At 37.7% G+C, this 13,802-nt stretch overlaps 1 protein-coding gene and 1 long non-coding RNA gene across 2 annotated transcripts in view; one reads left to right on the top strand and one right to left on the bottom strand.

Moving 5' to 3' along the window:
• Positions 1 to 13,802, bottom strand: part of slc35f1 (solute carrier family 35 member F1) — a 417,452-nt gene that overhangs the window by 104,367 nt on the left and 299,283 nt on the right. The window contains exons 4-5 of the mRNA XM_039747637.1: positions 12,011 to 12,170; positions 2,370 to 2,526 (exon numbers count right to left, since the gene is read on the bottom strand). Of these exons, the coding sequence (XP_039603571.1) occupies positions 2,370 to 2,526; positions 12,011 to 12,170 (317 nt within the window). The remainder of the gene's footprint in view (positions 1 to 2,369; positions 2,527 to 12,010; positions 12,171 to 13,802) is intronic.
• LOC120525394 overlaps positions 1 to 13,802 on the top strand; it is a 176,543-nt gene that overhangs the window by 31,450 nt on the left and 131,291 nt on the right. The window lies entirely within an intron of this gene.

Genomic DNA, 13,802 nt, shown 5'->3' with positions numbered 1-13,802 from the left:
TTGATGCTTCCTGAGTAGCTCTTCTTTTCTCCACCCTAGCGGCCCGCTGCTTCTCTTCCTTCGTCAGCATCTTTTCGTGTTAAAACTAATTAAGTTAGTTTTTGTGTTGCAATTACTTAGTATGTTTTCTTTAATTTTTCACTTATGCTGGCACTTAAGTCTTCAATCTGCCTCAAGAATGATTAAAGATATGAAGAGGTAGGGGAAGTGACCGCGAAGGTGGTAGGGATGAGAACGGTGCCCATACGCATGCTCTGCATGGCCGCCCTGCTGTGCGCTGCTGAGAGTTGATTCTACAATAAAATAAAATAAAAATAAAAAGAGAAATAAAAGTCATCACCCGAAAGCGGATAGTAGATGTCACACAGTATATGTGTACTAAATTTCAAGTCAATAGGTGAAACAGTTTGCGAGCTACAGGTGATTTAAAATCCTGGACAGACAAACGAACATCCATGGTTATGTATTATATAAGAAGATATAAATCCAATATATATATTAATATATTAACATAAATTTAATGGTTTTATATTTTTCAATTGATGTTTATCCTTAAATCCATTTAAGCTGAATTTTGTTTTCTCTTACTGTGGAATCACTCCCTGTACAACCAAATATAGACATACTATGGGCAATACTGGGCATGTGTAATGTGGCATTTTTCATATCATATAATTCACATGTTAGAACTTACTGTCCACTACAAGTATATCTGCATAGCATGGAAAACTCCAAAATGAACAATAAATGATAATGCTGCTGATATTAATGAAAATCTTACACTCATCACTTTATCTTGACTTTTGGAAAGCATTTGATTTAGTGCCACATGAGAGGTTGGGCGTCAAATTAACAGAGGAGGGAGTTCAGGGTGTTGTGTGTAGATGGATGCAAAATTGGTTCAAATACAAGAGGGGTATGGTGTGAGGAACCTTTTCAGAGTCGGCTGACATTAAGAGTGGTGTTCCACAAGGGTCAGTGCTTGTGCCACTTCTATTTTTAATATATATAAATAATTTGGATAGAAATATAAATAACAAACTGGTTAAGCTTGCTGATGGCTCCAAGCTATGTGGATTGTCAGATAATCTGGTATCTGCTGAATCATTATGCAGAGACTTGGACAGCATACAGGTTTGGACAGATTTGTGGCAGATAAATTATATTGCAAGCAAATGTAAAGTATTACATGTAGGAAGTAAAAATGCATGGTTTGAACACAGTCAGCAGATCTGAAAATTGAAAATACACCTTAAGAGAAGGATTTACAAACCACAATTAAACACTATCAACTTTCCAGACAGTGTTCAGAAGCCATTAAGAAGGCTAAAAGAATGTCAGGTTATATAGCACCTTGATATGTGGAGTACAAGTCCAAGAAGGTTCTGCTCAAGCTTTATAATGCACTGGTGAGGCCTCATCTGGAGTACTGCATGCAGTTTGGGTCTCTAGGCTAAAAAAGGACATAGTAGTGCTAGAAAAGGTCCAGAGAAGAGTGACCAGTCTGTTTCCAGGGTTATAGGGAATGAATTATGAGAAACATTAAAAGAGCTGAGCCCTTTCAGTTTAAGCAAAAGGAGATTAAGAGGAGACATGATTAAAGTGTTTGAAATTATGAAGGGAATTAATACAGTGGATCAAGACTGTTACTTTTAAAATGAGTTCATCAACAGGTGGACACTTGTTAAGGATGAATTTCACACAAACATTAGGAAGTTTTCCTTCACACATAGAACTGTAGAGACATGGTATAAGCTACCAAGTAGTGTGGTAGACAATGAGACTTCAGAGATGTTCAAAACTTGACCTGGAAGAAGTAACTGGATAGGACTGGTGAGCTTGTTAGGCAGAATGGCCTGTTCTCGTCCAGAGTGTACTAGAAAAAATAAAATATTACATCTAGACTATGGAATTACTATCCCAGAATCCTAGTCTTAACTTAGTAACTAACAATGATTGACATGTGTTCATAGTGAGAATTATTTATCTCACCTGAAAAGAACCCTGAGCTATATTTATAATTATTATTTACTTATTTGACACTTTTATCCAAGGCGACTTACAACATATGAGACACAAATGGTTACAATTATTTTGTTTTTCTACTTGGAGCACAGGCAGGTGATGTGACTTGCTTATGGTCACACAGTATTAGTAGCAGAATTTGAACACACAATCTCAAGTTGTAAAGTCCAAACTCTTAATCACTAGGTAATGCTGAGTGCTGCATATACTATAATGGCGCAACAATGCTTAATTTAGTGAAGAGTAAAGTATTAACTACATTACAGTAATTAGATATGATTTCAGAAGTTTTCATTTAAATATCATTCATCACCATAGCTGCAGTATGTAATAAAAATACTCACAATTGAATTCCGCTGAAGAATGAGCCGAAGAGTCCAATCATTCCTAAGAATTCCACTCGACTGAGATTTTTTACAATGAACTCCTCACAGACATTTGATATGCCATAGAGTGTGGCTCCTGCCAGCACCAATAGATCTCCTAGTAGTTTGTGTTCTCCTGTATTAAGAAAAAAAGTTGTAATATTACATACAGATATAAACATATAAAATCAATCACAAATTCTGCCATAGTTATCATTAAGTGATTTGTTTTCAAGACCCACTTATTCTAAGAGAGGGTCAATGGATGATGTAATGTAACTGGGCCAGCTTACAGCCTTTTAGATATGGGAGAACATCAGGGAAACTGAAGAAAACACCCTTGAGTTGAAATGGGATTTGAACCCAGGTTCTTATATTTCTCAGGTAGCAGAGCAGTCCACTATAACACTGAACACCACTTTTCATCCACCTTGTTTTTTTAGAAGTGCAAAAGAAAAATATTAAAAGAATTTAAAGGACAATCCTAGAAACAAACAAGTATTTTTCAAATTTCTTCACAATCATGGTACACGTATACATTAATTCACCACATAAAATTGTGTTCTAAAGTGAAGAGTTTTTTTTATAAATTAAAAAATAAACTGCACCTTACATTGCTGCGTAAGGGTACATGAGTCCATAGGTGAATGAAAAAGCCTTACAACTTTCCAAATATGTCCATTTTGAAGCTTTAAAGGTTTTGATTTTAAACAAAAAAACGTACATCCCATGATTATTAGGCCTCCTTGTGATAGCAAATGTACAAATATTTATTTTATCTTAGAATCTTTTCTTGAGGAAAAAATACATTTCCTGTTTGCTCTGCTCACAGCCAGGTGAAGTTATGTCAACTCTAACCCCCTCCCACTTCACCAAGCCACATTCATGTTCTGCCATGGCTTATGTAAAATGATAAATGCACGCTCAAATCATATGATTATTTTTTTCCTAAATGGCCGACTTTTCGCACATTCCATTCTGTGTTGTTATTTTACATAACCTGCAAAGTGAAAATCATGCCAAGTGGTAGCGTAGTGAAAAGACCACATAAGAGTTTTATTATGCTTTATACAAATAACAATAAATCAGAAGTGAACTAATTACACTGCACAGTTTTTTCAATAAAAACTGCAACATGTAAAACACATGCAGAATCTGGCGCATGGAAGCAGAATTGACAGCTCTGTGCTATCACTGTGCATATTTTAATGCAACAGAATTGAACTTACTAAACCTCAACCTGATTAAACTTGGACTGGCATTGCTAAATTGACTCTAGCCTGTACGTGGATGAGTGTTCACTTTGCAATGGACTACCACTCTGATCAGGAATCGTTCCTATCTTACACATAATGTTTTCAACTGCCCTGCAATCTTACCCTTGACAAGAGAGTTGGGATGATGGATGGATGGAAGCCTACAGCTACAGTTTGAAGTGGGCTTCCTCCGGTTCGATATCATACTGTATACTAATGTCAAGGTGGGGGCTTATATATTATGTAAAATTAATACCCTGTCATGAGGATGACCAAGATGGCAACAAAAACAATTTGATTCCACTTCAAGCACTGCCTTGGATGTATGCTCAGTTCTTAGAAGAAGATGTACTTTATACATTTGTATTTTGTTTTTACATTTTTTATTTGGTTGTGAAATCACAATCATTCCAAGCATGTGAATTACTATGATGGGTCCTTTCCATCATGCACAGAATTTAGAATATAAGGTAGGAACTAGAACTGCCATGTGGTCCCTCATCTAGAATTTGCATACAATTGTTCTATACCTGAAAATATCCACTTGAAAGTGTGTTGTTGCCCTCATATAATTTGCTGCTGAAGTCTAAACAGTTCCCAGGAAGACAGAGGCAGTGATAGTTGGGATTTTAATCATTAGGGGAATTGAAGCGCAGGTTTGCTCCAGAGACAGAGTTTCACACTGTGGGTTGCCTTCTGGGTGTACAGGTGGGATACCTCCCGGGAAGGGTGGATTTGCTCTTGGCCAGGGTGGGGGTGGATTCAGTTGTCATTGTCCATGTTCGAACAAATGACATACATAAGGGTAGTCTGTTAGTTCTGCAACCCAAATTTAAAGATTTATGTGCCAGGCAGAGGAACAGAACTGAAAAGGTGGTCTTCTCTGAAGTTCAACCAGTGCCTCATCCCAATCCAGGTAAGACTGAGTAGATTAAAAGGCTTAACACATTGCTCAAATCTTGGTGCAGATTAGAAGGGTATAGGTTTAAGGGGTATTGGGACTCCTTTTGGAACTGACAGGACCTGTTCCACCGTGATGGTTTACATCTGAACTGGAAGGGCACCAATGAGTTCGGGCGGCGTAAGAGTAGGTTAGTCGAGGATTGTTTAAATTGTGGGGGGTTTGCAGGGAGTTTAGGGCAGGCCAGGTTTAGAACTGTACATGGAGGAACAAATAGTGTAAAAATAAAAATGCATAGTAATTTAAATTCTAAGCCAACAATTAAATGTAAAAGTAAAAGGAGTAACACATTAAAAATAGCTTACCTCTATGCTAGAAGTGTCAAAAATAAAACAAGTGAGTTGGAGTTGTATGTAGAGGAGCATAATTATGATATTGTAGCAATAACGGAAATCTAGCTAAATAACAATGATGGGTTTGAGTATAACATAGAGCACGGGTGTCGAACTCCAGTCCTGGAAGGCCACAGTGGCTGCAGGTTTTCATTCTGACCATCTTCTTCATTAGTGACCAGTTTTTGCTGCTAATTAACTTCTCTTGCCTCAGTTTTAATTACCTTGACTCAGACCCCTTAGTTGTCTCTTTTTCTTTAATTAGCCACCAAACAATAATGAGACACAAAACAAGCCGCCACATAACCACTTCACCTGCACCCTTTACACATTATCTAATATATATCTAAGTCTTGGTAAGGTTGCTTGCTCAGGTCACCAAAACATCTTGAGGATATTCTTAGAAAAAACTGAAAAATCAACAGTTTTGGAAATGTCTGCTGTGGCAGAATGAGAATAGCAACAAGCCATTGAATTAAATAACTGGTTTAATTAACAGCAAGAATAGGCTTCTCATTAAGAAAGTGATTGGAGTGAAATTGTCTTAGCTGGTCATCTGTTGGCTCTTTTCACATTTTATGTTATTTCGGCCGCCATTTAATGAAGAAAGGAATCAATTCAGGGGACTGAATCCTTAAAATCAGGGCTATAAAAATGAAGGGAAAAGAAGTTAATTAGCAGTGAAAACTGGTCATTGATTAGGAAAAGAGTCAGAATGAAAACCTGCAGCCACTGCGGCCATCCAGGCCCAGAGTTTGACACCCCTGACATAGAGGGATACACATATTTTAGGAAGAACAGACAGAACAGAAAAGGAGGCGGGTTTGCTGTTTATGTCAAACAGAATTTAAATGCAAGTCCTCTTCAGTTGGGTGATGAGCCCCATCTTAGTGAGGACATGTGACTTCACCTGGAAAGCAGTATGGCAGGAGGCCTTATTTTAGGAGTTTGTTATAGACCACCCAATGCAGACAGTAATTTCAACATACATCTTTTTAGTAGTATTAAAAAGGCAAATTTACAGGGGGATATCATAAAGATGGGGGACTTTAACTACCTAATCTAAACTGGGATAACCTTACAATTAGCAGAGCACAAGAGTTTTTAGAAGTAATCAGTGATTGTTTTTTAACACAGTATGTTAAAGCACCAGTGCAGGGTGAAGCATTGTCTAGATTTAGTTTTTTGTAATAATCAAGATAGAATTGAGGGTGTAGAGGTGATTGAACCACTAGGGTGAAGTGATCATAATATAATATCATTCTCAGTGTTTTGTAAGAGTGTAGATGCAAAGACTAAAACTTAAGTTTAAATTTGGCTGGGAAAAGTTTGAACAAATATGGTAATGTCTAAGAAGGATAGACTGGGATAAGCTTTTAAGTGTGGAGACAGTTGAGGAACAGTGCAACAGGTTTAAAAATGTTTAATATGTAACAAAGAACACATACATACATTAATTTGGAATTAATACGAAATAAAACAAATCTCTGCAGTGGGTTAATAAGGAGTTGCAAAAGAAGTTGCAAAGGAAAATAGAGCTGTATAAGGTATATAAGAATAATGACTCCAATGTGAATCATAGGGTTTATGAGAATGTGAGAGCATTAGATAGATAGATAGATAGATAGATAGATAGATAGATAGATAGATAGATAGATAGATAGATAGATAGATAGATAGATAGTTTATCTTTATTAATATGAAGCATATTAGGAAGCTAAAAGACAGTTGGAAAGGAACATAGCATGACCCAAAGAGATTATTTTAGTAGTAAAAGAGCAGTCTAGGAGGAGGTGAAGTGCATCAGGAACAGTAAAGAGGAATTACAAAATACAGACAGTGAAATAGTGGATGCTCTAAATAAGCATTTTTCTGAGGTCTTCACAAAAGGGACAACTAAGGAGGTATTCATGGATTTGGAAATTCTAGAGGCAGAACTTCTGTTCTGAATAAATAGACTGAAATCAAACACATCTCCAGAACCAGATAATATTTACCCTTGAGTTCTTAAGTAGGTTAAGCAAGTACATATATAAACAACTGAAGCATATTTTTAGGAAGTCATTAGACACTGGTGAAATTCTAAAGGACTGGAAAATGGCAAATATTATCCTGTTAAATCCTGTTATATAAAATTGGTGACCGGGCAGATCCAAGCAAATATAGGCCAGTAAGGTTAATGTACACTACAGGAAAATTAATGGATATAATTTTTAAAGATATGATTGAGCAGCACATGGCAAGTACAGGAGTTTTTCTCAACAGTCAGCATGGGTTCAGAAGAGGCAGATTGTGTTTTACTAACATGCTGGAATTCTATGAGGAAGCAAAAAAAGATATGATCAAAGTAGAGCAGATGATATTATTTATCTGGTCTTTCAGAAAGCATTTGATGAGGTGCCACATGAGAAGTGGGGCATCAAACTAAAAGAAGTGGTAGTTGCTTGATGTTTTTAGATGGGTGCAGAATTGGCTCAGGCACAGAAAGCAGAGGTTGATGTGTGATAAACCCTATCAGACTTGTCTGATGTTTTATTTAAGTTCAGTGAATCAGTTCTTCTGTTGCTTGCTCTCAATAGTCTTTCAACACTGGCCTTCCCCAGACCTGTACCAATATGTTAATATGGCTCTCATTTAGGTGTCCTACTTTGCTCCATTTGTTCTTTAGATTTTAACACATGATACTGGCAGAACCTAAAGAGTTTTGTCTTAAAATTTTAACATTATCCTGGTGTTGCAATGTTATTTCTTGTTTTAGAATGGCTGCTACCATTTTGTGTCCTTCTTCTGATTGCCATAGTTGTATCAGTTGACTGCTATGCTGGGTGCATGATGCATAAGACATATGGCATCTAAAGTCATCTTGTTTTGCTTATACAAGGTGGAGTTGCACATTGGTCTTTTTTAAATGAAAAAGATTAATGTTTGTTGTAGCAAATGAAACTATTTTGTTTAAGGACTTTGAAATGGTACTTTTAGCTATGACTTTGGTCTTGACTTTTGGCTTTGACATTTGGTTCTAGCTGCTCTTTTTGGTTTACTGACTTTTGCTTATAGCTTGATGATAATTCCATCTAACCCTGTTCAATCCTTCCATCTCCTGGTAATTTTCTATCACTCCAAATTTCCACTCAACACCTGTCACTTACTAAGTGATCATAACAATTTCCTCTTTGTGTTATATTACACTTGGAGTTTATTCCCTGGCTTGTATTTATATTGTGTTTATCCATTGTTTTTGTAATCTTTTAATCATTTTTCATGTTTCTGTGTTATTTCTGTTGGTTTTATTTATTATACCTTAATGATGTATTGACCTTTTAAATTGTCTAGTACAGTGGAACCTCGGGTCACAACCGTAATTCATTCGAAAAATCTGGTCGTAACCCGATTTGGTCGTAACACGAAGTAATTTCCCCCATAGGATTGTATGTAAATACAATGAATCTGTTCCAATCCGTACGAACTGTATGTAAATATATTTTCTTTAAAGATTTTTAAGCACAAAAATAGTTAATTATACCATAGAATGCACAGTGTAATAGTAAACTAAATGTAAAAACATTGAATAAAACTGAGACAAACACCCAGGCTCCCTGCTCAGCTAACTGCACGTGATCTCTCTCTCTCTCTCTCTCACGCTCGCTCTCTCTTTTGGTCTCTCTCGCGCTCACTTTCTCTATCTCTCGCTCTCTCTCTCTCTCTCTCTCCCTCTCTCTCCTGCACCGGCTTTCTCCTCCTGCTTTCTGCCTTCTTCTGCAACCTCCCTTTCTTTCCTGTTCTGTTCTTTTTCCCTTTAGCCAACTTGCGCTTCTATTTATGAAGAGGACGTGGTAGTCGTGGCACTCAGCAGCTCCTGGGAACAATTATAGATGCGGACCGTTTCTCACCTGTGCACTTAGGTGAGAAACGCCCACACCATGAACTCCTCAGAAACCGCTTCGGCCACACACCACCACACCTCTTCGCTAAGCCGCGGGTGCGGTGATTATTTATTAAAACTGGCCTTTTGGACAGGAGTTGTGGACCTGCTATACCACAGGAGGAAGCTGGGTTGAGAGGAGGTTACAGTTTTGAGGGAGAGTCCCTCTGCGTGATGCACCGAGAACAATGTACAGTACAGGGAGAGACTGAACATGTGCAGAAATCATCTGCGCGTACAAACCGGAAGGGAAACTGGCTGGTTCGTCACCCAAGTGTGTGGTTGTGAACGGATGCAAAAGTTTGGCAAACGTTTTGGTCGTAACCCGATTTGTACATGTTCAGAGATGTTCGTGACCACCGATTTACTATCTGTGTACAATGGATTGGTTTACTATGTCCCTTGTACTTTGTGGGTGGAGCCTCAAGAGGCAGAGCCACCCTGATGTCACCACCGAATGACCTCTCTCAGCCTTTATCTATCAAAGCTTAGAGCGGATCCTTCAGTGGTCCATAGAAGTTCTTCTGAGTGCATTTACTCTGAGTATTGGATTTTCTGTTTTATCTGAATTTGTCCTACTGTTGTTGGTTTTTGATATTTGGATTTTATATTGGGACTTGTTTGCTTAGGAATGCCTTTTAGGCAACTCATTTTTGTCATTTTCATTTTTTTTTGGAGTTTTTTTTAAAAAAATACAGTAATCCCTCCTCGATCGCGGGGGTTGCGTTCCAGACCCTCCTGCAATAGGTGAAAATATAGTAGAAACTATATGTTTGTATGGTTATTTTTATATATTTTAAGCCCTTATAAACTCTCCCACACTGTTTATAAATATTCCCCGCACAGTTATACAGCATAAACCCTTTGTATTCTCTTAGATATTAGGTAAGATTCATTGAAATTATGTATGTAAACACACTGTTTATATACAGTAAAACCTAAATATTATTTTAAAGATATCAAGCGTCTCCAATATCACATATGTTACAGACATTACGATAGACAGGCCACCAGCAATAAATACGTACAATGTAAGAAAAATTGTATACAGTAACTGTGTGTACAGTGACACTAAACGTACGTACATGTACTAAGTACTGTAAGTAGAAAATTAATTATAGTTACTCACCAACAATGACACGATGACTTGTCCGATAACGAGGAGTTTAGTTTTACTGCACAACAAAGGAGAGCGTTACAGCTCTTCTAAAGGAGCCTCTTCAGGCAACTGTATAGCACCGCCGATGTTCTTTTTCCAGCAGACTTTAATCCAAATCCCTAAAGCAGATTCCATCCAGACTACTGCCTTATTATATCCACTTACAACTAATTTTGCACCCTGTTTAAAAGGACACTGCGGCTGTAGATCTTATATTCCTTTCCTACTTTTTAAATAAAAAGAATCGTAGCGTCATTGATGCCGTAATGGCGTCCTACAGCGGTGTAGCTTTTCCTTTCCTTCAAAATATACAAAATGTTTACCTTTTCGGCAATCATTAACATCTTCCCCTGGTGCTTGGGCATGGCCCCGAAGCAGAAGCAGGAGCAGATCGTTTTGGAGCCATAATGAAGGGCTTGACTATGCACAAAGATAAACACAAAAGAGCACAAAAGTTAACTCTTTAGACAGCGAAACACGTTGATGCTGAATGAGCGAGACGAGACTTCCTGGTTAATGCCGCGGAATCGAATTCGGCGCTCCGTCACTGAGCCATTCAGCACACAGGAACTTAATTGCGTGCTCTGATTGGTTAGCTTCTCAGCCATCCGTCAATAGCGTCCCTTGTATGAAATCAACTGGGCAAACCAACTGAGGAAGCATGTACAGGAAGTAAAAAGACCCATTATCCGCAGAACCCACGAAGCAGCGAAAAATCCGCGCATGATATGCTTATATATAAAATTCGCGATAGAGTGAAGCCGCGAAAGTTGAAGCGCGATATAGCGAGGGATTACTGTATTCTTATTTATAAAGAATCTACTCTGAAACTTATCCTTTTTAGCCAAGATTTTAATTTCCTTTCCAAGAGGGACATTTTGACAGATTTTTACAGATTTTTGGACATTACAAGAGTTTGTTCAGAACTTCGGAAGTCAACTCCTTATTTTAATCCAAGGCTGTGCTGTTGGGAAGTGTGGTGCTTGAGGCGAGGCCTATTCTAGGCAGGTTAGGAAGGCCTAACACCCTCTTCACTTTGACTGTGCACTCAAATCATAAAAGAATATACAATGGGAGTAGGAGCAGCCAAAGATAGCAATAGGAATGGACAGGAGGATTAGATCATCAGAGGGAGTAGAAATAAAAAAGACAGCCCCCTGTACTGTTCATATTGGTATTTATTTTCATATCAAGCAGTGATGGCAGTAAGACAACCTTTGCTACTGTTCAAAGTTATGTTGTCTTTTTGTCATTTTTGGTATTGTACTGTTTTGTTTTCCTAATATTCTGACAAAAGATCTTAGGAGAATGGATTTATAAAAATTGTCCGATAACTAAATGTGGATGTAATTATACCCATCTGACCTATGTGCAGTCTTTTTTGTTTTTTCTAACAGTGAATTTGGTTCACTACTAACTGTAGTAGTGGCAACTGCCAAATTTCTATTCTTGATCTACAATTCTTTAAAATATACATTGAAAAACTTTAAAATATACATTCATTCACTGGATTACTCCCGAAAACACTCTCTCTTGCTCATCATGATGAAATGAAAATCAGCCCTCTTTGTACTGCATGTCTCAATGTCATCAGCCCGCAAGCAATAACAGCTTATGGACTGCTTAGTTTACCGTAAACAGTAGTCATACAGTATGTGCTTGCTTTATTTCTTTGGTTTACCTGGACAATTATGAGATGACATAGATAAAATATGAGCCTTAACTAGTACAAAGCTACCAACCCATGGACATTTTTTTTGTTCTTTATTTTTGCCTTATATAATTTCTTGTATTAGGACTTTATTCGTTTTCGTTTACCCCTTGGGGTCAGAGCACAGGGTCAGTCATTGTACAGCACCCCTGGAGCAATTGCAGGTTAAGGGCCTTGTTCAAGGGTCCAGCAGAGTAGGATCTCTTTTTTGGAGGTAACAGGGATTCGAACCAGCAAACTTTTGGATACTAGCACAGATTCTTAGCTTTAGATACTTACCAAGCCCCTGCTGTCTTCCAACCAGCACATCTGCTCCAACCATGCAGCCCATTCCTAGAAGGCAAACTCCTACTCCGATGAAGTGGACTGCCTTGTATCTCACAAGCAAGAAGAACCAGGAGAGCAATAGCACCACTGGGATGACGAAACAGTCAAGTAGCTGCAAAACACATACAAAGAAGACACAAAGCTTCATTTGGACTGAAATGATCATTTCTGCTTCATATGGTATCAAATACAATCGTGACACAAAATAGAGAAAATGAAATATTCCTATTGTCAATTTTAGTTTAAAAAGAGATGTAAAGACAGGTAATTGAGTTAAGTGTGCACAGGATGGCTCATTCAATTCTAACATTAAAACAAAGGAGGAAGACTGGCCTATTATACCCTAACCAACATTAGAACAATCTAGATCAGAACAGGCAATTCAGCTCAACAAAGCTTGCCAGTCATATCCACTTAATTATTCTAAAATAACATCAATTCTAGTTTTGAAAGTTCCTAAAGTCCTACTGTCTACTTGGTAGCTTATTTCATGTGCCTATGGTTCTCTATGTAAAGAAAAAGAAATATTTGTGCAAAATTTATTCTTAACAAGTTTCTATCAGAGTCCCAGTGTTCTTGATGAGCTAATTTTAAAGCAACAGTCTCCATCACGAGAAAAAATCATCTTCATGGTTTTAAAACACTTCAATCATGTCACCTCTTAATCTCCTTTTGCTTAAACAGAAAAGGCTCAGCTCTTTTAATCTTTCCTCATCGTTCATCTTCTGTAACCCTGGAATCAGATTTGCTCATTTCTAGACATTTTCTAGCGCTGCTATGTCCTTTGTAGCCTGGAGACCAAAACATTACACAGTACTCCAGGTGAGGTCTAACCCGTGTGTTAAAAAGCTTCAACATAAAATCCTTGGACTTGTAACTCTAGACTTTGTAGTATATAACCTCACATTGTGTTAGGCTTCTTTATGGCTTCTTAATGGCTTCTGAACAGTCTGGTAGTTGATAGTGTTGAGTCGACCACAACTCCTAAATTCTTCTCAAAATGTGTACTTTCAATTTTCTGACCTGCCATTGCATACTCAAACTTAACACTTTTACTCCCTACATGTAATACTTTACATTTACTTATATTAAATTTCATCTGCCAAAAGTTACCTAGGCTTGTATGCTGTCTAAGTCCCTATATAACGATTCAACTGCTTATCTGCCAATGCACCCTGCTTGGTATCTTCTGCAAACTTAACCAGCTTGCTACTTATCCTATCCAAATAATTTATATATATTAAAAATAGCAGCGGCCCTAACAATTGCTCCAGTGGAACACCACTCTTAATGTCAGTCAATTCTGAAAGAGTTCCTTGAACCATAACCCTCTGCTTTCTGTGTCCAAGCCAATTGTGCACCCATCTACACACAACACCCTGAACTCCCACTTATTTTAGTTTAATGTCCACACATCTCATGTGGCATCTTATCAAATGCTTTCTGAAAATCAACATAACTAATATAATATGTTCCACTTTGATTCTATCCTTTTGTTGCTTCCTCATAGAATTCCAGCATGACCTCTCTCTTCTAAACCCATGCTGACTGTTCTGTAAAACTGCTGTTCTTGCCATGTGTTGCTCAATCTTATCCTTAATGCCTTCCATTAATTTACCTGTGATGCACATTAAGATTACTAGCCTATAGTTGCTTGGATCTCCAGTGCACAGTGACTTCCTAAAAATATGGTCAAGGGTTTATAAATGTACTTGCTAACCTCCTTAAGAACTCGTGGATAAAT

The sequence above is a fragment of the Polypterus senegalus genome, chromosome 3 (genome assembly GCF_016835505.1).
Source record: "Polypterus senegalus isolate Bchr_013 chromosome 3, ASM1683550v1, whole genome shotgun sequence".
Taxonomy (NCBI): Eukaryota; Metazoa; Chordata; class Cladistia; order Polypteriformes; family Polypteridae; genus Polypterus; species Polypterus senegalus.
This window is presented reverse-complemented; position numbering and strand designations above follow the sequence as displayed.